A 24,734-nucleotide genomic window follows, 5' to 3' on the forward strand; every position below is an offset into this window, starting at 1 on the left:
AAAAAAGAAAGTGTATTTTTTTGTTCTTCTTAATGGCGGTACAGGCTCGTTTTTTTAATATTGTATTTAATTACACAGTAATTTACACATATTAATATATTTTTCAAATTGGGCTCTGTACCGCAATTCTTTATTTACCAATAAGTGTGCCAAATACCTCGAAAAAATATTCAAAATTACAGCCCCAATCTTGGAACGCGTTTTTGCTACCTGTTGATCGCTACTGTATCACCTTAAGTGACTTATAATAAAAAAAATGTCAGTCCCTATTTTTTTTCAGCGAAAAAGTGATCGAAAACAACCGCCTAATCACCACCCTAATTAAAATTAAGCATTAACCTTATTTGATATTCTTTATTTATGTATTGTTAATAGGTTCTAGAAGTTTGACCAGCTAAGAATGATTAGTTTTAAAAAAACTGGAGTTAAAAGCGAATAACGAATTTTGGTAGTTTGGTAAAAAATGCCCTATTCTTCAGAATAGAAAGATTAGCATCAGAGATACGAAAAAATATTTAAATATGAAATTGTAGCTTTAATTCCCAAGAACTTGGTTTGCAAAAATTTTTTCCACGGAAAAAATTGAATTAGCTATTGACAATTAAATTTTGTAATAACATGCAAAAACCACCTTTACCAACCCTTTCAAAGTCACCTCTTTTTGCGACTGAGGATTTTAAAAGGATTTAATATTAATAGCATTATAGACCCTAAAAAATCAATATATTTTTTTGAGAAAAAGGAGAAATCCAATTGGAAGCATAATAATGTAAGTTAGCGGTGTTTTTATTTATTGGCGTTATTCATTCTTTTTTATTTATGTAATATTAAGAGATTCTAGAAGTGTGACTGGCTTAGAATGATTAGTTTTTAAAACACTGGAGTTAAAACGAATAACAAATTTTTGTAGTTTGGTAAAAAAATGCCATTTTCTTCAGAATAGAAAGATTAGCATCAGAGATACGAAAAAATGATTAATTATGAAATTGTAGGTTAATTAATTCCCAAGAATTTGGTTTGGAAAAATTTTTTCTACGGCAAAAATTGAGTGAATCGTAAATGAATATATCGAAGAACATAGATTATTTTACATATAAAACTAACACTTTCGATAACGAATAAATCGAAAACTATTAATTTTATCAAAAAAATGCATAGAAAATTTTTTGCTTAGAATGATCGTTTTTATCAACTGTTGTAGTCAAAAGATAAAATAATTTTCACCCCCGAGATGGGTGGTAAAAAAAACCACCCCTATGGTAAAAGCGCCTTTCGACATCATTTAGATTTTGATCCTTGGACTATCCACTAATTATTCTCAAATTTTCAAGCATATCGATCCATTCTGTAAAAATTGCGAGGTGAAAAGCTTCGGTACCTGGACTACAAACTCACCTGAGCCGTCAGGTCTCTGTGATACCATTGGATAGCCCCAGTTAAAATTTGAATGTTGTGTCAGCGAAAATGAGTTTGAGAGGAATTGATGTACTCCAAGACTTGTGTAATTTCCGGCTTCTATAACAAGGACACTCCAGTTTTCAATTTCTGAAAGTCTGTTCGCTACTACACATCCAGCCGTACCGCCGCCAATTATTACAAAATCATATGTTCCATAATCTGCAAAATTGTAAATATTGTTTAAATCATTGATTCGTATTAATGATATTTATATTGATATATTTTGTTTAGTAAAACGTTGTATCACAGATGAAGAACTACATAAAATATGCTGAGAACTTCCATTAGATAAAATTAACATGAAGTAAAACTCCCTAGTGTAGTTGGTATATTTAATAAAAATTCTAAAAATTTTTAAAAATCCAAACGGATTACGTTCAAAACGTTTTCGGACTTATCAGTCCATCATCAGTGAACTCTCTGTCCTTGCTAAATAGCCACAATGCCAAACACTGGTCAAGATGTATGTTCTAACTACATGGTAAAATTTGTTAAACAATTTGGCTTACATTGGATGCCAACGGATTAGTACTAGGTACATGATGCTCTACTCCATTAATTAAGAGATTTTTTATTATCTATAATAAAAAATCTCTTAATTAATGGAGTAGAGCATCATGTACCTAGTACTAATCCGTTGGCATCCAATGTAAGCCAAATTGTTTAACAAATTTTACCATGTAGTTAGAACATACATCTTGACCAGTGTTTGGCATTGTGGCTATTTAGCAAGGACAGAGAGTTCACTGATGATGGACTGATAAGTCCGAAAACGTTTTGAACGTAATCCGTTTGGATTTTTAAAAATTTTTAGAATTTTTATTAAATATACCAACTACACTAGGGAGTTTTACTTCATGTTAATTTTATTTAACTAGATGGTATACAGCCAACCTTCGGGTATTATCCCGTTTTATTTTTAACTTCCATTAGCTTCTGGTTTGTTCTTCTGTGCCATTCCCCGTTAGCCTCCATTACACCACCAAAAACTTTTCTCAAGATTTTTCTCTCCCAAATCTCTAGCTTTTATTTCTGATTCATTGTCCAAGTTTCATACATGCATACAACACCGTTGGTCTCACTTCTTCTTCTTCTTTTGGCATCATAACCCTGGATGGGTCTTTGCCTGTCTGGCTATGTCTGTCAGATCTCTCTTGTGCCCTTCTCCTCCATTGTCTTATGTTCATGGTTTTCAGGTCATCCTCCACGTCATCCAACCATCTCGTCATGGGTCTTCCTTTTTTCCGCCTTCCTACCGGCTTCCACTGTATTATCTTCTTTGTCGTTTTCGTATCTTCTTGTCGCTGAACATGTCCCAGCCATGACAGTCTTTGACTTTTCACAAATCTTACAATATCATCCTCTTCATTCAGTTCATTAACCTCGTCGTTTCTCCTGATTGCACCTGGCCATATACTTTTCTCAGTATCTCTCTCTCGAATGTCCTGAGTTGGGCTTCATAGTTTATCGTCATTACAGGTTTATCAACCATAGGTTACACCGGTTCTAATCAAGGTTCTGTAGAAAGTCATCTTGGTTCTTTTATCTAGTAATTTCGATGTTATCAATCTTTTATTAGCATAGTATGTACGATTTCCACTGGAAATACGTGCGTTGATTTCGCTAGTTACGGAATTCTTCTGATTGATTTCTGTGCCCAGATATGTGAAGGCATCCACACGTTCAATAGTATAGTTGTCTATTGCTATATTATTTTCATTCTCAGGTGTTCTTTTGATGGTCATGTACTTAGTTTTTGTCTTGTTTATTTTAAGCCCTCTTTTTTGTGCTTCAGGATCAATTTCCTTCAACGTTTCCATGAGTCGTGTCTTGCTTCTACTAATAATAGCTAATACATCGTCTGCATATGCAGTAATTTGTACTGTTTTGGTATTTATATGGCCGGTTACATTGGTTTTTCTGACAACTGCCTCAAGAACTAGGTTGAACAGCATGGTTGAAAGTGCGTCTCCCTGTCTCACCCCCATGTTGATGTCAAACAGGGGGGTCAGTTTCATTCTGCTCTGACTGCGGCTTTTGAACCCTGCAACGTCATTTTCATAAGGCTGATATTTTTTTTTGTATACCTAAATTACGGAGGTCTTCCAGCATTTTGTCTCTTTTCACACTATCAAAAGCTTGTTTAAAGTCTATATACATATTATATAGTTCTATATCGTATTCATAAGCTTTCTCTTGTATTGTTCTTAGAATTGTAACGGGTAGCTCTTTCAGGACGGCAGACTCGGTAAAACGCAGGTCAAAAACAAAGTACCTAAATATACAGGGTGCCCCGAAAAGATTGGTTATAAATTATACCACACATTCTGGAGTCAAAAAGAGTTCGATTGAATCTAACTTACCTTAGTACAAATGTGCTCATAAAAAAGTTACAGCCCTTTGAAGTTACAAAATGAAAATATATTTTTTTCAATATTTCAAAAACTATTAGAGATTTTTTATTGAAAATGGGCATGTATCATTCTTATGGTAAGAACATCTTAAAACAGAATTATAGTGAGATTTGTCCACACCATAAAAATTTTATGGGGGTTTTGTTCCCTTATACCCCCCAAACTTTTGTCTACGTTCCAATTAATTCATTATTGTGATACCATTAGTTAAACACAATATTTTTAAAACTTTTTTTCCTCTTAGTATTTTTTCGATAAGCGAGTTGTTATCGAGATGCGGCTTCTTTTTTAATATATTTACATAAAAATTGTATGGGGTTTTGCTCCTTTAAACCCCCCAAATGTTTGTGTACGTTCCAATTAAACTATTATTGTGGTACCATTAGTTAAACACAGTGTTTTTAAAACTTTTTTGCTTCTTAGGTTTTTTTTGATAAGTCAGCTTTTATCGAGATGTGGCTTCTTTTTCAAAATATACTTAAAAATGTAAATGATAATAGTCCATCTGTTTTGAGATGGACTTTGAGAGGTGACTCAAATTTTTTTGCAGAAATTGCTTGAAAATAAATCAAATAATAATATTTGAGTTATCCTGCCTCTCAAAAAGGTCCGGAACATTGTTTAAATAATCAAAATATCAAAAATTGAAGGAAAAATTCGATTTTTTTCTTCGTTTTTTGATTATAACTTTAAAAGTGTATTCATTTTCGAGAAAATTACTGACATAAAAGTTGTGTAATTAAATTTCCTCCAATATAGAATTCGTTAAAAATTTAAAAAATAGTCACCCTAGTTGCAAAATAGCAATAATTGCGAAAAAACCATACAAAAACAAGTATTCGCATTTTACGTTTTTCAACCATTTATGCTAAACTTAGGACCTTCATAATTCACCCAGAAAAACTTTATAATACAGTAAAATAATATTGTAAATTTCATTAAGATCGGTTTAATAGATTTTGCAAAATAAATTTTGCAATCCTGCTTTCGCAAAAAAAATTCATTTTTTCAAAATGTTACAGGATTGAAAATAAAGCACATAGCAAGTTGAATTTTTTTTGCTTATAGAAGTGTACTGTACCTTTCATTTACAATTTTCAAAATTACAATCGATTAATTACCACGGCGTCAGAAAATTTTTGAAATAAACAATAATTTTTGGTGCTACGCGCAGGACAGCGGTGTTCGATTCACACAAGTTGATTTCCACCAAAACTTCTTTCAATCTTTATCTAATATATTATTTTCTTACTCTCTATTTTGTTGTATTTTAATATTTTAATTCCACAAAAATCAAACTAATTTTATTATTGTTTGTGAAATATTGTTTAAACAATTGCATATGTTTAAAAATAATAAACTTTTATTATTTAAGTTAAAATATATTAACAAAGAAAGTTTTTGCTAATAAAAGTGTTATTTCAAAGGATAGAGTATGTGTTTTTATTTTGCAATAAACAATTTATTTATTTATATCGAAATGTAATAAAAATTAAAATGTATCAATCATTATCAAAGGTCATTGGAATGCCCAATCAAAACAAACTATCCGCTGTCCTGCGCGTAGCACCAATAATTAATGTTTATTGAAAAAAATTCCTGACGCCGTGGTGTTAATCGATTTTAATTTTGCAAAGTTGCAAATGAAAGGTACAGTACACTTCTATAAGCAAAAAAATTTTGAACTTGCTATCTGCTTTATTTTCAGTCCTGTAACATTTTGAAAAAATAATTTTTTTTACGAAAGCTGGATTGCAAAATTTATTTTGCAAAATCTATTGAACCGATCTTAATGAAATATACAGTATTGTTTTACTGTATCATATAGTTTTTCAGGGTGAAATATGAAGGTCCTAAGTGTAGAATAAATGGTTGAAAAACGTATAATGCGAATACTTGTTTGTGTATGTTTTTTTCACAATTATTGCTATTTTGCAACAAGGGTGACTATTTTTTAAATTATTAACCAATTCTATATTATAGGAAATTTAATTACGCAACTTTTATGTTTGTACAACTTTTCTCGAAAATTAATACTTTTAAAGTTATAATCAAAAAACCAAGAAAAAAATCGAATTTTTCCTTAATTTTTTACATTTTGATTATTTAAACAATGTTCCGGACCTTTTTGAGAGGGAGGATAACTCAAATATTATTATTTGATTTATTTTCAAGCAATTTCTGCAAAAAAATTTGAGTCACCTCTCAACGTCCAAATGTACTAATATTTTTACAGATGCGCCCTGGTCTAAAATAAATTTTCAGATTATCAACAGGTCTGTATAATCGTACTTCACCATATACAAATATGTGGTGGATTCGACAAATATTCAAAATATCTCGATAAACACTGGCTTATCGAAAAAGTACTGAGAGGCAAAAAAGTTTTAGAAACATTGTGTTTAACTAATGGTGTCACAATAATAATTTAATTGGAACGTACACAAAAGTTTGGGGAGGTTTAAGGGAACAAAACCCCCATAAAATTTTTATGGGGTGATCAAATTTCACTTTAATTTTTTTTAAGATGCTGGTGCTATAAGAATGCCACATGTCCATTTTCAATAAAAAATCTCTAAGAGTTCTCGATGTATGAAAAAAAAAATCGATTTTCATTTTGTAACTTCAAAGGGCTGTAACTTTTTTTGTGTGCACTATTGTGTATAGCAGGGGTGGGCAAACTTTTTGTAATAAGGGCCACAAAAGGTTTTTGGTCTATTACCAAGGGCCGCAATGTTTTCGAATTTTTAACTTTGGGGGGTGGGGGATGTTAAGCAATTTTTTTTAATTTGTTTGAAACTATGGTAGAATTATTTTATTTTTAAATTAAATGAACATATTCAGTTCAATTCAAAGAATATCCGAAAAAAATGATTCAAGACCAACTATTGAAAAATAACACAACGGTGGCAAATTTTTACCGACATACCGACACCTAAACACAATAATTTTTTCAGTAGACATCAGAACTCGTTATTGGATCATATGAAACAAAAAATTCAAAAATATTTTACTTGAGTTTCTCGAGATAACACTGTCGAGTTTTTTTTTTAGTTTTGACGATTTTTGCGTTTTTGATATCTCTCAGAAGTGAAAATACCGAAATAGTGAAAATCAACACATTTGTTATTGATACCTCACGAAATGTCTAAAGTAGCCTTTGAGTTACAATGTCCACCGCCTATAAAAAGCAGTTGAGCAGTTTTGAGAAAAACACGTTTAGTTTTGACAAATTTTATTTTCAATTTCTTCTGTCTGTCAAATCGTAAAGTGATGCACACCGGAATATGTTTTTAAATCGCAGAGTAATTTACAAAAGAAAATGGAACAGCTGTTGAACGTTTCTCACTACGCTCAACAAGCTGCTGCAAAGCGAGTCGGAGGTAGGGATATCAAACATGCTGTATTTCTGGTAGTTTTCCTACGGTCAAACTGAAATTTTCAGAATATTTTTGAAATTATGTATTTTCATACAAAATAATAAAAAAAATCGAAAATTTCAAAATTTTCAAACCATATCCCTACCCCCCCCCCTATACCACATTCGCACTTATGTAAGCACGGTATTTGCCGCAAATATACAGGGTGTTTCATTGAGAAACGGGAATACTTAAATTGTGAATAGGTCACTAAGGCGTTTCTAGATATACTACATTTATTGCCTCAATCATTTTTATAACTGAATTACAGGGTGTTTTATCGATTTTGCCCATGTCTTTCTGGAAGCATAACTTAAGAACCATCTTGTATATTTTTTGATATTTGACATCTCATTTAAAATCCAAACCACCCAACTTCTAATCACAAGAATAATCTAGATCCGGACTAAACAAAATTACAGTGGAACGTCGATTATCCGTCTCTTCATTAACCGTCACCTCTGTTAACCGTCAGGGTACATACAGAAGTTGTATTGACTGCATAAGCAAAAATTTTGAGGTAAAAAAATAAAACAAACGAAAGTTAATTTGATTTGTGATTACGACACAAACGGCTATCCATTGCTGACAGATAAAGAAATCGTTGAAATGGCAACAAAGGCGGACCAAACAGATTCAGAAGCTGACACAGACTTGGAATTTGACTAGCTATGTTGATGAACCTATTGTAAGTGACAAAGATTTGCGTAAATAATCTAGAGAAGCTGCATCGCATATGCAATAATTCATCGAGTGGTATTCTCAGGCAGAAGAAGCCAATAAAGTAGATTGCATGATTTTATGCTGATTAAGAAATTCAGCCGTCGCAAAATGAGAAGCAACAGTAAAACAAAGATTTTAGAATATTTTAAATTGATTCGATTGTATGAACACAAATCCCTCTTATTTTGTCAAACAAACCATACATGAAATTTGAGAGTTGTACTAAGAATTTTTAATTTTTTTTAATGTTCTGTTAACCGTCTTTTCGATTATCCATCATACCCTTGTTCCGGTGCCCTAACGGATAAACGAGGTTCTACTGTATTGGGAAATAATTGGACTAATTCTTTCTTTTTTATACGATCAATGAATAGTTTGAATTTCACTACAAAAGTTTCATTTTGCGATCAACACTTATAAATTTAGAAAAGTATCAGTGTTTAATTTCTAAATAATTTCCTCCCCTAATTCACAGCCTCTTTTTAGAACCTTTTCTAAACTTAATTATCGAATATGATTGTTGATTGTGGTATAAGACAGCAGTATGTTCTGTCTCTAACTCTTCCAAAAGCTTTGAATTCACGATGATTTAATCCTATTGAACTAATACAGTTAACACTATTAGTTATAATTGAAATGACGTTGTCCACTTGCAAAACATTCTTGCACAATATCTGATGATGGATTATGCAGTGAAGAATAATAAATCATATTCTGGAAACTGTTGAACGTAATCTTTAAGTTTTATCAACGTTACAATATTTGCTCCTCTTAAATTTGGTGCTCCGTCAGTTGTTACTCTTACTAGCTGGTTACGGGTTAATTCAAAATTTTCCACACAGTTCCTGACTACTTCGAAAATATCATTTTCATTTGTTGAAATTTCATGGATTTCATTGAGGGAGCCGATAAATCTCTGTGCCAAAAACCCAAATCATTGCCCGCGTTATGTTGAAAATTTGCGGAAAAATCACCCGCTGCGAAAGTGATAATATCAATAGCTGCATTATCTATCTATATTATTTAATTATCAATATTAGCAATAATTAGAAAAAGTCTTGAAATGAAAATAATTCACGCTTTCTCCTCGGGCCGCAAAAAAATGTCTAAAGGGCCGCATGCGGCCCGCGGGCCGCACTTTGCCCACCCCTGGTATATAGGTAAGTGAGGTTGAATCAACCTATTTTTGACCCTAGAATTTGTAGTATAATTTATGACCAATCTTTTCGGGACACCCTGTATATAAGGTATGTATTTATGTACAGTTCATAATAAATAAAATAAAATATAATTCTATCTTCTGCAAAGGAAAAATAACGTTATACTATTATAGGCCTGGATCCCGCGTACCAAAAAAAGTTGAATAATAGCAAGCTGAAAATTTGTTAATATCTTAACGGTGTCTAGTCGGACAAACTTTGATGTACGGGAACACTGGATCAGGGGAAGTTTTAATTGTGGAGCAGTTTAAAATTTGGAACGTCAGATTACGAAAACGTCCCATGTATTTTGTCGGACAGAGCATCAAATTGATTTATTAGCCTTTCATTAAACTCTCATGCAAAAATAAGACTGCTATTACTAACCAACATGATTTCTGTCATTTGACACGTTCTTCGTGTTCCACTCATTAAATTGCCCAGTTGGTGATAAACACCAGTCTGATTTTTGCATGAGAGTTTAATGAGATGGTATTGTACCCTCGGAGATCGCTGGGAAAATTTACACTCAAAATACAAAATTCAGTTTGGCAACACTGTGTGAATGTCGATAGTAACATAGCCCTTTTAAGATAAACAGAACTGTAATTTAGTCGAGACAAATTAATATACCTTTTTGCCAACAAAAATGAGATTTTTCAACCAAATAATGTTTCAAATATGATGTGCAAAATAATTTTTAAATGTGTTCTGCTAATGAGCTTGTTTTTTTTGAGATTAAAGTAGAAAAACTTTAAATTTCACTCATTAAATCATCGTCCAGTTGTCGTCTTAATTATTGTAACTGTACTAATATCCGTCGACTAATTCTAAATGATTAATGGGTTGTTTAAACATTTTATCTGTAGCGGCTTCTGGAATGTCTTAAAAATATCGAATTTCATTGATAAAATGCGCATATCCCACCGATCTTCGCTTCGACCATAACAAATCAATTGGAAGTTCTTTTCGACAAAATCCACGGAACTTTTTCGTAGTCTGACTTTCCAAATTTTTAACCTGTTCCACAATTAAAACTTCCCATGTTCCAGTGTTCCCATACATCAAAGTTTGTCCGACTAGACACCGTTAAGCTATTAATACATTTTCAGCTTGCTATTAATCAACTTTTTTTTGATACGCGGGATCCAGGTCTATTACTGTCATCGAAACATAATAGTAATATTAAAACGATACAAGACACAACACAATATATACAATAACAATCTCGCTACATGGAATCAACCTATTTACATATTCAGACCCGGTAACATCGCATTTAGTAAGTATCCTTGAGGTATTTGAGTACTGCTATTATCTTCATTTCTGTCGGTTTTTGTGTTTGTTGTTGTTATATTTCTTGTGTTTGTTGTTGTATTTCTGTTTCTATTTGGCTTTTACCGATTACTAATTCTTCGAAATACTCTGCCTCATGTCCGGACAACTACAGAGGAATAACTCTCTTAAATACGACAATGAAGTTATTCACAGGCATACTCAAGGATAAATTGGAATCACAGATAAATATCAGAGAATAATAGCAAGGATTCAGAAAAGACAGGTCGACGACGGACGCAATATTTGTCATGAAACAAGTGAAAGAGAAGTCAATAGAATATAACAAACCTGCATATATTTGCTTCGTAGACCTAACGAAAGCATTTGACAGAGTCAGACTTAGTGATATAATAAAGAAAATTAAGCAAAAAAGAATACCGGCAAGCATTGTTGAAGTCATAAAACAAATGAACAATAACAACACCAGGAGGAATCAGGCAGGGAGACAGCTTCAGTCCATTTCTATTCAATATGCTAATGGATGAAATGATAGAAGATTTGGAATCGCTACATTACTAGGATACAGACTCGACCACAGTGGAATCAGTATAGTGTGCATAGTGTGCTATGCGGATGATGCAGCCCTAATTGCAGAGGACGAGGATGACCCACAAAGACAACTTTATCGATTCTATCAAGCATGTCGACGACTCAACATGAACATATCCACGCAGAAAACAATATGCATTACCATTGCGAAAGACCCAATTAGATGCAAGCTCGTGGTAGAGGGGAACCCATAGAACAGCTAAACCAGTTCAAATATCTAGGTGTAGAGTTATCAAGTTATCATGACCCAGTCAGACACCTAAGAGGACAAATTAACAAGGCCGCTGTCTTGTCCGGATGTTTGAGAGATGTGTCTGGAATAACCCATATATGAGAATGGATAGCAAAATTAGAATTTATAAAACTTGCATCAGACCTGTTATGACCTATGGCATTAAATCAAGAGAAGACACCAATAAAACGAAAAGCATGCTACGAATAGTCGAAATGAAGACACTAAGAGCAATAGCAGGGAAGACAAGAAGAGATAGAATACGAAACAACATCATCAGGGAACAATGTGGCGGTCAAGATGTAGTCAGATGCAGCAGGCAAAGACGAAGAGAATGGTTCAGTCATGTAAAAAGAATGGAGGAGCACAGACTACCAAGAATTGCGCTAGAAGGAAAACCAGCAGGCAAGCATCCACCAGGGAGACCAACAAAAAGATAGAGAGATAGCTGGCAGTGTACCCCTCAAGAAATACTTCAACGTCGGAATTAACAGATCGACAGATCTATAACAAGTATAAGAAGAGAAGAATACTCTGCCAAACTGTTTCATTTTTCTGTCTTGTCTCCCAGTAACATATCATCTTTATTTCTGTAAAACATTGTACATTTATTTTGCTGTTACTAGTATTTTTTTACTCCTTGATAAAAACAATTTTTAACTTGTGTTCGAGTTCGGACAGTTTTCTTCTATTAATTCTAGTTGTTTCTCAGTAATGTTCTCTTTTTTGTCTGCATAATCGTTTAGCTTATCTTCTTTTGATTTTATAATGATCTCTACTTTTTCCGGTGTTGTTTCTAACATTTTTCATTTTTGCGTTGTTCCTCTGCTCTAGGATTCTTTTGCTGTCCTCATCAAACCAGTGTTCTCTCTTTTCATTTTCTGTTTTCCCAATGCTAAAGTCATCCGCTTCTATCATGGCTATTTGTATTAGTTTCCATTCCTCCCCTATGTTCCTCTATTATTTTTGCTACTTTTTATCTTGGAGTTTCTTTTATCTAATTGTTGTTTTTTCGTTGTTTTCCTTGTCCTGGTAGTTTAGTAAGTTCTTTCTTAAGTTTGCCTATTGTCAATATGGTCACTATGCACATCTGCTCCTCTGTAGCTTCTACAATCACTCACGGGTATATTGTTTTTTTTTTCAATGAGAACATGGTCGATTTGCTTTCTCGTTTTCCCATCCGGAGAGATCCCGCTTATTTTATGTACAGTCGCGGTCACTGAATAGTTTATACCTTCATTTTTATATTGTAATACTGTTAAATCGCAGTGTCGCATGGATTTACTAAATTTCAAATTGCTTGTCAAAAATTTCGTGTGTATTGAAAATGGTAGGGGAGCCCAAGCGGGGATTTTTGCAGTTACTCGAGTGCGTCAGATTATCATATGGGGAGAAACCTGGTACCCTGCAGATGTACCTCTACCATATATTGACTCTTAACACAGGGGGGTTCGTTAAGGGGGGCCGGAAAAAAAATCCATCCTTAAAAAAACTCGAAATTGTCAGATTAAGATAAGGTAAGTTAAGTACATGCAAAAGAGTGTATATTTCAAAAATCTGACGATTTGAGCCGGGCGTAATGAAATGGGCGATTCCCAAATTTTCACAAGAAAAAAGCGAATATTTCGCGAAATGAATGACAGATCGAAAAACTAAAAAATACGTACTCTATATTTTTTAAAAATCTATCGAATGATACCAAACACGACTTCCCAGGGAGAGGGGTGGGGGGTAAATTTATTATTTTAAATACGAATCCCGCGATATTTCGCGAAATGAACATCAGATCGAAAAACTGTAAAATACACTTGTTCAATATTTTTGAAAAATTTATCGAATGGCACCTAACACGACCCCCTACGGAGGTGGGCGGGGGGTTACTTTAAAATCTTAAATAGGAGCCCCATTTTTTATAGCAGATTTGGATTCCTTACGTAAAAATAAGTAACTTTTATTCGAAACATTTTTTCGAATTACGGATAGCTGGCGTTATAATCGGAAAAAACGATTGTTGGAAATAAAAAATTAAATTAAAAAATGGCAAGCGCCCGCTAAAATGGAAAACTTTACTTAACTTTTTTTGGTTTTAGGACCTACTCTTCACAACCCAATAGGTCCCCATAACGCTTGAGTGACTGCACACTTAGCATAATTTGCTCCCCTACCAAAAATAAAATAAAAGGCTATTAAACGCTTCCAAAATGCATATTGGTATTTGAATGATGCGCAAAACCAGGAGCAATTGCCAAACTCAATAATTTATTCAATTTCATTCAAATAAACTTCTGTCTATATATTCCATTTTGATACATTTTGTATAACAGATTTATTTTATTTTGATTTTTTAAACTTAATAAACTAATTCTGGGTCCGCCACTGGTAACATCAAATTGACGTAAAAAGTGCGTTTAAACGGGTAACAATTTAAAAAATTGGCCACTAGATATTAACGGGTGTAAACTATTCATTGGCCACAACTCTACATCTTATGATCAAATTGTGTACTTACTATCTTCTTAGGGATATGTTCTATTGAAAATTCTATTAGTTTTTTTCCACTGTCATTACGTTCTTTATGTAGGCTTTACCCCCTATTATGTATATTCATATAAATATCTTTTCTTCCTACTTTAGCAGTCATATCTCCCACAATTATTTTTATTTCATATTTTGGCACCTTTATAATTAGCTCACTGAGTTCTTCATTGAGCTCATTTTTTATTTACATGTCTTTATATTCTATAGGAGCATGTGCATTAATTGAAGCTGAGGTTTTTTAATTTCCGCGCATTCTGATATTGCCTGAAAGTAAATTACTAGTTGGCTTATTCTCTCTGGCACCATAAAACCCTTCCCAAAGGTATCTAGTTGGCCTGCCGCTTTTAAAAAGAGAACTTTTCTTAACTTTTACTATCCCACTTTCCAGTTGCTCGGTTTCTTACAAGGCCATTATTTCGATTCTATATTTTTCGCGTATTTCATTTAAATTTCTAAATGTTCCTCTTACATTCCATGTACCCACTTTCAATCAATTTTCTATTTTTTGCTTCTCTTCTTGCTATCATCTTTACTGTCGCCAAAATCATCGTTCTTATTGTAGTTACCATTTTTCCTATGTATTTTACTTTTTATTAGTTTTTTGACCCCCTTGTGCAGCTTTCCCTTTTTTATTTCGTATTTCGGCTTCTTCTCTTCATCCCATCTCATCTCTCTTTCTTCTTTTGTCACTTTACTTATTTGTCTCTGTATTTCTTTTTCTTCCATGGTTAGGTAACTGTTTATGTAAACGCAGTCTTTGTGATTTTTTAACTTGCTCTTGTTTTTCAATATCTTCTTTTTTCAATCATAATTTCTGTTTCTATAACGTAGGAATTCTCCACAATCTTTGTGACATTCCTTAATTTCCCTTTTACTTGCAGTTCTTTGGCTATGGCATTTTCCATTCCTTCTCTTATATTTCTATCATCGTTTGTGTCCATTTTTAATCCTGGTATCAGGTTTTTCTTCTTAGTGTATTTTTCTATCAATTCGATCTTTCCCTTAGGTGCTTTACTTCTCTTTTTAAATTCTGATTCTCATGCCCCATTTACATTAATTGCTTATTATTTTTGGTTTATTCCTTCCTTAGTTGTTTTATTTCGTTCATCATTTCTTCATTTTTCCCATAAGTTCTTTCGTCATTCTAATAATTATTTATACCTTTGACATCTTCTTCAATCCTATGTGGTGTTTGTTCTCTTTGCTTTTTGCTTCTTCCAAAGCTGTAGGTACTCGTGTTCCCCTCTCTTCCGTTTATTTTCTTCGTCAATTTCTACCTAGCCTCTTGTTTCGTTTGTATACGCATTTGTTGTATTTGTATTTACATATTTCTTTCTTTACTTTGTTATTATTTTTTTTTAATAATTTATTTTTACTAAATTATATTATTTTAACTTTGTTTTTATTTTAATTATAAAATATTTAAATATTATTTAACAATATTTTATTTATTTATATTAGTAATATTGTTACGTGATTGTATATGTGTATTTTTCGATACTTACCTTAATCTATTCGTAATTAGCACTGCGGTAAGCTGCCAAGGCTAGTCTATCCATCGGACCTTGACTTCTTATCAGTGCCATAAAACTTTATGACAATATTTTTGTTCCACTCCAATTATTATTTTTTTTTGGCTTAGACTTACCGTCATACTGCCAGACACATAAGGAATACAAGTTTTACAAAACAGGTTTAAAACAAAGATAACAACAAGAAGGTATTAAGTAACACTAAGCTTAACAGCTAAAACAACTAACTACCAAAGGTATTAATTAAAAATGTTTAAGGGTATAATGATAATTTGCTGTCTTTTAAAAAGTTAATTAAAGAGTTGTATACATCTACAGAACCAAGTGATTATAAATATAGTATATTCCAAGGAGTTACTACTTTACATTTTAATAAATCATTTATTAATTTAGATGAGTAAATTGTATTTTTAGAACAACCAAAAAATATATGATCTAAATCACTTTCCTCTTCACAATGCTCACATTTATCATTATCCAAAACCTGTATTTTAAATAAATGCTTTGGATAACATGCGTGCCCGAATCGTACTCTAATAGTAGAAGTTATGTACTTTCTAGAAGCTCTACAAGACTTGTACTAAGGAAATTTGGGAATATCGGGCTGAATTAACGAGTATCTATTTTGATTTACAAAAGAGTATTCCTTCCACTGGTAGCTCCATTCCCGATGCAGTGTTGACTTGAAAGAGATTATACTATCAGTCAGTGTTATTTTATGTAGAATACTGGTATCGGATGAAACGCTTTCTTTGGCTAATAAGTCGACATACTCATTATGTTCAAATCCTGCGTGTGCTTTAATCCAGATAAAATGTACATTGATTCCTTTGGTTAAAAGATTTTGTTTAATATGTTTAATTTTATAAATGTATGGGCAGTCTTGGATGTTTGGGGGTCCATATTTACCAAGAAATTTCAATACTGCTAAGGAGTCAGACAAAATTATAATATGGGCGAAATCAAATTCAGCTACATATAGTAAAGCTTCATATATTGCAATAGCCTCTGCTGTATAAATCGAAGTCTCCCGTTTCAGTTTGAATTTCTTTTCTATATGTCCCGATGGTATAAAAAAGGCGCATCCTGTTCCATCTGCAGATTTAGACGCATCTGTATATAGAGCTATTGACTCATTGTAATTGTTCGTTATGGATAAAAGAATATTTTTATTTAAATATATGTTTTCACTATAATTTGGTACAATAATATCTGTAGGAGAAAAGAAAGAAGAGTACGCGTAGTTTTTGAATAAGTCGTACGTTTTATCTATATTTTTTAAGAGTACTATATTTTGATTATAAGCTTCGCACAGTAAGGGAGATTTCTTTTTTTGCCAATATTTATTGGTTAGATCATGGCAACTCAAAGTCACTATTTTTTGGTATAGAAGTGGGTTAAGTAAGTATACTTTTATTAAATATTTTTTGGACAAAAAACTTCGTCTTAGATTTAAAGGAGGTTCCAAGGCTTCCAAATATAAAGCTTGTATTGGAGTGGATCTCATAGCTCCTAGACATATTCGTAAGGCTGAATTCTGTAGAGCGTTGATTTTGTTTAGTAGTGCATTACTTGCTGATCCATACAAAACACTGCCGTAATCGAAAATAGATCGTATGTAAGCTTTATAAAATAATAAACTTACTTCAACATCTGATCCCCACCAAGTTCTATTAATTGATTTAAGAAAGTTTATTCCCTCATTACACCTGTTCAACATGTCGTCAATATGTAACTTCCAGGTCAATTTTTGGTCGAGTATCATTCCAAGATATTTAATTTTATTTTTAAAAGAAAATTTATGCCCACCTAAGGTGATTGTGCTAATATTAGGAAAGTTATGTCTGGTAAATAAACAAACTTGTGATTTACTGCATGATAATTCAAAGCCATTTTCAATAAACCATTTTTTATGGAGACCATAGACGCTATTCAAGTTTTCAATGGATTGCTGATATTTCTTGTGTTCTGTGTACAAACAGAAATCGTCAGCATATTGTACAATATTAAATGCAATATTGTTAATAGTGATGTTGTGTAGATCTGCTGTGTAAATATTAAATAAAATAGGGCTCAAAACGGAGCCCTGAGGTAATCCTTTATTATTAAGTCTAGGACCTATAAGAGTATGATTATTTTTTAAATAAATTATTCTATTTTTATACAGGTTTACAATGTTAGAAGCAAACTGTGATGGAATATTAAAAAATGTAATCATTTTTTCTTGGAGAATTGAAAGAGAGACAGAGTCATAAGCATGTCTAAAAATAAAGCGAGCACATAACTGTTCCTGGAAAAACTGTTCTGAATGTCTACAACAAGAGTTGTTAAGGAATCTAAAGTTCCATAACCTTTTTTAAAACCATGTTGGTTAGCGGGTAAAGGATTTTGATCCCTTAGCCACCAATCCAACCTAATCTTAATCATCCGTTCGAGAGTCTTCAATATACATGATAATAATGATATCGGTCAGTAAGCTTCAGCTAATTTAGGGTCTTTCCCCGGTTTGGGAATAGGAACGACTATAATACGCTTAAAATCTATTATGCTGTTGCCTTCAATAATTATCTGGTCAAATATATTTAAAAGTAATTGTTTTGCGTTATCTGGTAAATGTTGTATCATAGGATATTTGATTGCATCGTATCCTGGTGAGGTACTAACGCGATTATCAAGGGCAAATTCTAATTCAGCTCTCGAAAAAGGTGTAAGGAGAAAATGATTCTGATCAGATGGAAGCGTTTTAGAATTAATAACATCTAACTGGTTATTTACGTAAGGGGGAGCTATTTTATCGAAAAAATCGTCTACCCATGAGTTACTTAGAGGTAATGAAAAATTAACTTTTTTCCTATTCATTTTTCTTGCTTGATTCCAAATAAGACTAGATGGAGTTTGTTTATTTAATTTTGAACACCATTCAACCCAAATTTGTTTGGCCTTTAATTTCAGGAATTTTTTTACACGAGCATTTACTTCTTTGCATTTACAAAAATTTTCAGGAGAAGAATTGTTTTTATAGTTTATTAATGCCTTCTTTCTTTCTGAAACGGATTGATCACATTCCGAATCCCACCACGGAGGGGGAGTCCGTTTGCATTTAAATGGTTTATATTCAGAAACAGATTGTTTAGAGGCTTCATTAATACAGTCAATAAGGAAATTATATTTTTCTTGGGTATTTAAGGATGTGTGAGGTTTTTCGTTTAATAAGGTATCAACAAGCTGAGAGTATAATGACCAATTTGCTTTTTTAATGTTCCACTTACTACTGGGATAAATGGTATTAGCATTAGTTCCCAAGACATCGATCACAACCTTTATAACGAAATGATTTGATCCCAAGGTATCAAGATCTACAGACCACGAAGTTTTATCAAAAAGGGATGGTGAGCAAAACGTGACATCAATCATGAAATCTGAGTTTCCTGGACTCGTTTGGCAAGTTGGTTGTCCATTATTCATTACTACATAATCTAAATTCTGAATTGTCTCCACAATTTGATGGCCTATATTATCATTTTTATATGAGCCCCACAGAGAATTATGTGCATTCATATCTCCTCCAATGATACAAGGGTGTTTTAGTTGAGAAAATAACTTATCCAAATCTTCGGTTTTGGTTTTAGTTTTTGGGTACCTGTATACAGAGAGTAAACTTAAATAACCTTAAAAAAGACTAAGCTTTCACTCTAATGGCATATAAAACAACATAATTCCATTCTACATCCCACCAGAATGAAAACAATGGGAACCTTCTCTGGTTACACCTCCGAGGCTTCTACAATTTGCAAGCCATACGGATGCTGAGACTAAGGAAGATGAGGGAATTCTACAATTTACAATTCACGTCCCATCTGCTCAGCGCGGTAAAGTTCCAACGAGAATGGTTCCCTTCATACTCCACACAGAGTAAATGTAAATCAAAAATGAATAACCATTTTCAATTTCGTTGCAAAACGAAAACACAGCCGAACCATATTCTAGTCCAATCAGAGAGTGCTGCAAGCACCCCTACCGGTTTCGAAACTTATTAGTCTCTCATCAGGAGGCACATATGCTGCTCTCCCCGATCCAACCAAAACAAACCCCAGCGTGCAGTCCCGGATTGCAACGAACGAAATGGCATAGATGCCCTAGCGGCAACTGCTAGCAAAAAAGACTAAGCTTTCACTCTAATGGCATATAAAACAACATAATGCCATTCTACATCCCACCAGAATGAAAACAATGGGAACCTTCTCTGGTTACACCTCCGAGGCTTCTACAATTTGCAAGCCATACGGATGCTGAGACTAAGGAAGATGAGGGAATTCTACAATTTACAATTCACGTCCCATCTGCTCAGCGCGGTAAAGTTCCAACGAGAATGGTTCCCTTCATACTCCACACAGAGTAAATGTAAATCAAAAATGAATAACCATTTTCAATTTCGTTTTCTCGTTTTCTCGGAGGTGTAACCAGAGAAGGTTCCCATTGTTTTCATTCTGGTGGGATGTAGAATGGCATTATGTTGTTTTATATGCCATTAGAGTGAAAGCTTAGTCTTTTTTGCTAGCAGTTGCCGCTAGGGCATCTATGCCATTTCGTTCGTTGCAATCCGGGACTGCACGCTGGGGTTTGTTTTGGTTGGATCGGGGAGAGCAGCATATGTGCCTCCTGATGAGAGACTAATAAGTTTCGAAACCGGTAGGGGTGCTTGCAGCACTCTCTGATTGGACTAGAATATGGTTCGGCTGTGTTTTCGTTTTGCAACGAAATTGAAAATGGTTATTCATTTTTGATTTACATTTACTCTGTGTGGAGTATGAAGGGAACCATTCTCGTTGGAACTTTACCGCACTGAGCAGATGGGACGTGAATTGTAAATTGTAGAATTCCCTCATCTTCCTTAGTCTCAGCATCCGTATGGCTTGCAAATTGTAGAAGCCTCGGAGGTGTAACCAGAGAAGGTTCCCATTGTTTTCATTCTGGTGGGATGTAGAATGGCATTATGTTGTTTTATATGCCATTAGAGTGAAAGCTTAGTCTTTTTTGCTAGCAGTTGCCGCTAGGGCATCTATGCCATTTCGTTCGTTGCAATCCGGGACTGCACGCTGGGGTTTGTTTTGTTTGGATCGGGGAGAGCAGCATATGTGCCTCCTGATGAGAGACTAATAAGTTTCGAAACCGGTAGGGGTGCTTGCAGCACTCTCTGATTGGACTAGAATATGGTTCGGCTGTGTTTTCGTTTTGCAACGAAATTGAAAATGGTTATTCATTTTTCATTTTTAATAACTTTGTTTATAGTTGATTTTAATACCATAAGCAAGCAAGTCTTGAATATATTTTTTTTTGTTATGCGCTCAAAAGGAATACCAGTTTTAATTAAAATAGCAACTCCAGAATAGCCGTCATCGCGATCTTCTCGTATCACATTATAACCTCTATAAATATATACAACATCTCGTTTAAACCAAGTTTCACTTATTAAAGCTATGTCAATATCTTCGGTTATTAAAAAGTTAATAAGGCTGTTTTTGTTAGCAACAGCTGATCGAGCATTCCATTGTATTATTTTGAGTTTAGATTTGTTTGTCATTAGATGAGTTATTTTTTAAAATATTATCTAGAACAGCGGTTCTCAATCTGTGGTACATGTACCACTGGTGGTACATTTCATTATTTGAGGTGGTACACAAAACTCAAAATAGCCAAAATATCAGCACCACTATTGGCACAATTATAGTTAATTAGATCACCTAGCTAGATAGGTATTTTAGTTAGGTGGTACCAAAAATAATAAAAAAGTATTTGGTGGTACCTGATTCAAAAAGATTGAGAACCGCTGATCTAGAACATTATTAATACCTTTGGCTAACAAATTCATGTCAAGTGATTTTGCCTCTTCTAAACAATTAATATTTTGAATAAAACTTGAGAAAATAAGTACTAAGGAATCTACTAACTTATTTTTATCATTGTCTGTATTAGAAAAACTTTCCTTGTTTAAGGGAGGTAAAGGTTGAGACGGTCCAAATCTGAAAGGGATGAGATATGGTGTAGGATCTTCGGAAGCTGGAGATGATACTTTTCTTTTTTTATTTGCACTATACTCAGTGCTTGATGTACTACAGCTTGGTTGGCTAAAATTTTTGGGTTTCTGTAGATGAGGCCTCAATGGCTTGAAATAATGAGATGTACTAACTTCAGAGGAGTTAGTTAATTTTGGAAATTCTTTGTCTGAATTTGACAATATTTCAAATCTGTTATTAGAAATAAGACCAGAAAATGATGAGTCGCTCAAATTTTTTGCCTCCAAATATGAGATTTTATGTTCAATCATGATATTTTTTATTTTTTTTTGGTGTTCGAAAAAATGACAGTTTTTAGAGATCGATATATGCTTATCAGTTTTACAGTGTATGCAATACTTTTTTGTTTCATCACATGTATGTATGTCATTTTTAATTTGTCCACATTGTATACAGTATTCCTGTGTACCTTTACACTGTCTAGAAATATGTCCATATTTGAGGCATTTATAACATTGCGTCACTTTACCCAACAATTTTTCCACTTGGAAAAATACACAATTTATCACAACATAGTTTGGCAAACAATTGCCTTCAAAAGTAATTATAACATTATGTCTAGGGACGTATTCTGTATTTCCATCTTTTTCTACTTTCCTGTGCATTCTTTTTATATTAATAATTGGTGAACTAGAGCTCATATATTTTTTCAAATAGTCAACATTATATTTGGTATCAACATCGCGTATCAGTCCTTTGATTTCCAAGAGGTGATTTGGAATGTACGCTTTTAAATTATCGTCCTTTAAGTGACTATTATTGACTAAATTATTTGCATCCAAAATAGATTTGAGGATTACTTTAACACGGTTTCTTCCTATACTTTTAATTTGCTTAATATTATTAATCTTTAATTTTTTATGTAAAATATCTGCAACAACCATTGGATGCAAACGGGAAATATTCTGATCATTGGTCTTCTCAACATAAACACAACAATTTTGAAAGTCGTAACTATTACAATTAATATTAAAAAGTTTTACCTTCCTTGTAGCAGAAGAATTTGTGGTGATAGTTCCTGTATCCATGTATTGATTACTAACACTAATAACTTCAGCAGTATTTAGTTCGCACACTGGCGTCTTTTTTATATTCTCCCCCATATGGGGAGAATATTTTCACTTTTGTATTACTATTCTACAATATGTAAATGTTTTTACCCACGATGAAATTTAAAGGTTTTAATTGTGACAAAAACTGCGAGCTGAATGTCAATATTTAGGTACGTTTATCCGTGGCCAAATTTTAAACTGTTCACACAAAAGTTAAACACCGTGAAAAGGAGCCTAGGCTGTTTAACCCATAGGACCGAGACTTCTTATCAGTGATAATTAAAACCACTATAAAATTAATTTAAGTTAAACTAATAAAAAATTATTTTTTTCTGGAGCTATTTTAGATGCAACCGTATTTGACGTTTATTAATGTCAAAACTGAATTACTAATTAGGTTAGTAAATTTTCGTAATATGTATTGTTTAACTTTAAATGAGTCATTTCTATCACTTTGTAAAAGTGCTTGCTTGCTTGCTTGGTTATTGGCCTTGCTTTATGCAATTTGGCCAGCTCGATCAGGTTGGCGGTCACGACGTTGACTGGCTCACATGACCATGTCGGACCCACCGAATATGTCTACTTCTTGATTTTTTGAAGTAAATTGGCTATGGTGATAACTTTGACTAATAGTCTGGGCTGATTATCGGAGAATAGGCCATTTTTGGGAAAAGTTATTTACTAGAAATTTTATTGCTGGAATCGAATTATAAGATCCTATATATTAATAATATAGGTATTCAAAGTCCTCAGATAGTGTGCTACTTTTTTTATAAACAAAATGGCGCCCGAAAATTGTGTTTTTTTCAATTATTGCTCTATAACTCCAAAGATTTTAACTTTACAACAAAAATACCCAAATAAAAATTCACCGTGATTAAATTCTGCATAGAGACGTGTTTTTCCAGATCTGCTCCGATGAAAATTTTCCTCGGAAAATGCGGGTTTTCCCAACAAAATCTTTAATTTTCAAATAAAGTTTTAGACAAGTAATTATCTTCCAATAATTAAATAATTTGGTGACTTAAAACCCTTCTTGGTTTAGATTATAGTTCTAGAAGCTGGTGAAAATTAAACGAATATTTTAGCAACAATTCAATTGTTAATTAATAATTTACGGTCGCAATAATAACCAAAATAATTATGATACACTGATCAAACTTTGAAATCTTATAAAGGTAAGATGCCTATTTAACATTTTGTCGACAAAATATAAATTTTCTATTTTTTTGCATAATCTTTAAATGTTTAAAAAAATAGTTATAAACAAATTAACGTTTCTCAGAAAATTTTTATTATATTATAATTTTAAAAAATAGCTAAACTGCGCATTTCAAATATCTTGAAAATGAGTGCTTTAAAACTTTTTTGCAACCATTTGCAAAAAAGTTATGAAACAGCAAAATAAACATACGATTACTACGGTGTTTATATATTTTTTAATTCTTTCAAAGCGTAGAAGTGAGTTTAAAGTACGAGCTAATTATTTACAAAAAAATATCGATTATCAGTTTAATGGTTATATTTTAATTAAAGATTATAAATATATTTTTTTGTAATTTACACGCGCGAAAGTAGACTAATGCAGTACTGTAGCTAAAATTTTCACTCGGAGCGACGATCGGCCGCGCGACGTACACTTTTAATAAATAATGTATGCTGCGTGTCAGTCGGTTCGAGTGAACATTTTAGCTCCGACTCTCTATCAGGCCTACTTTTGCGCTAAAAATTACAAAAAAAAAAGTATTTTTAATCTTTGATTAAAATATAACCATTGCACTAATTTTTGACATTCTTTGTGAGTAATTAGATTGTACCATAGACTCACTTTTAAGCTTTGAAACAATTAAAATAAAATTATAAACAACGGAGAAATTGTATATTTACTTTGCTGTTTCATAACTTTTTTGCAAATAGTTGGAAAATTTTTTTAAAGCATTCATTTTCAAGACCTATGAAATACGCATTCTAAGTATTTTTTAAAATTAGAATATAATAAACAATTTCTGAGAAATATTAATTTGTTTATAACAATTTTTTTAAACATTCAAAGATTATGCAAAAAAATGAAAAAATTATATTTTGTCGACAAAATATTAAATAGGCATCACACCTTTATAATCTTTTTAAGTTTGATCAATGTGTCATGATTATTTTGGTTGTTATTGCGACTGTAAATTGTTAATTAACAATTGAATTGTTGCTA

At 32.8% G+C, this 24,734-nt stretch overlaps 1 protein-coding gene across 1 annotated transcript in view; it reads right to left on the reverse strand.

The window, feature by feature from the left end:
* LOC114339746 (uncharacterized GMC-type oxidoreductase Mb1310-like) overlaps positions 1-24,734 on the reverse strand; it is a 59,494-nt gene that overhangs the window by 19,737 nt on the left and 15,023 nt on the right. Inside the window, exon 2 of the mRNA XM_028290426.2 lies at positions 1,396-1,617. Coding sequence (XP_028146227.2) covers positions 1,396-1,617 — 222 coding nt within the window. The remainder of the gene's footprint in view (positions 1-1,395; positions 1,618-24,734) is intronic.

This window comes from Diabrotica virgifera, chromosome 2 (assembly GCF_917563875.1).
Source record: "Diabrotica virgifera virgifera chromosome 2, PGI_DIABVI_V3a".
Taxonomy (NCBI): Eukaryota; Metazoa; Arthropoda; class Insecta; order Coleoptera; family Chrysomelidae; genus Diabrotica; species Diabrotica virgifera.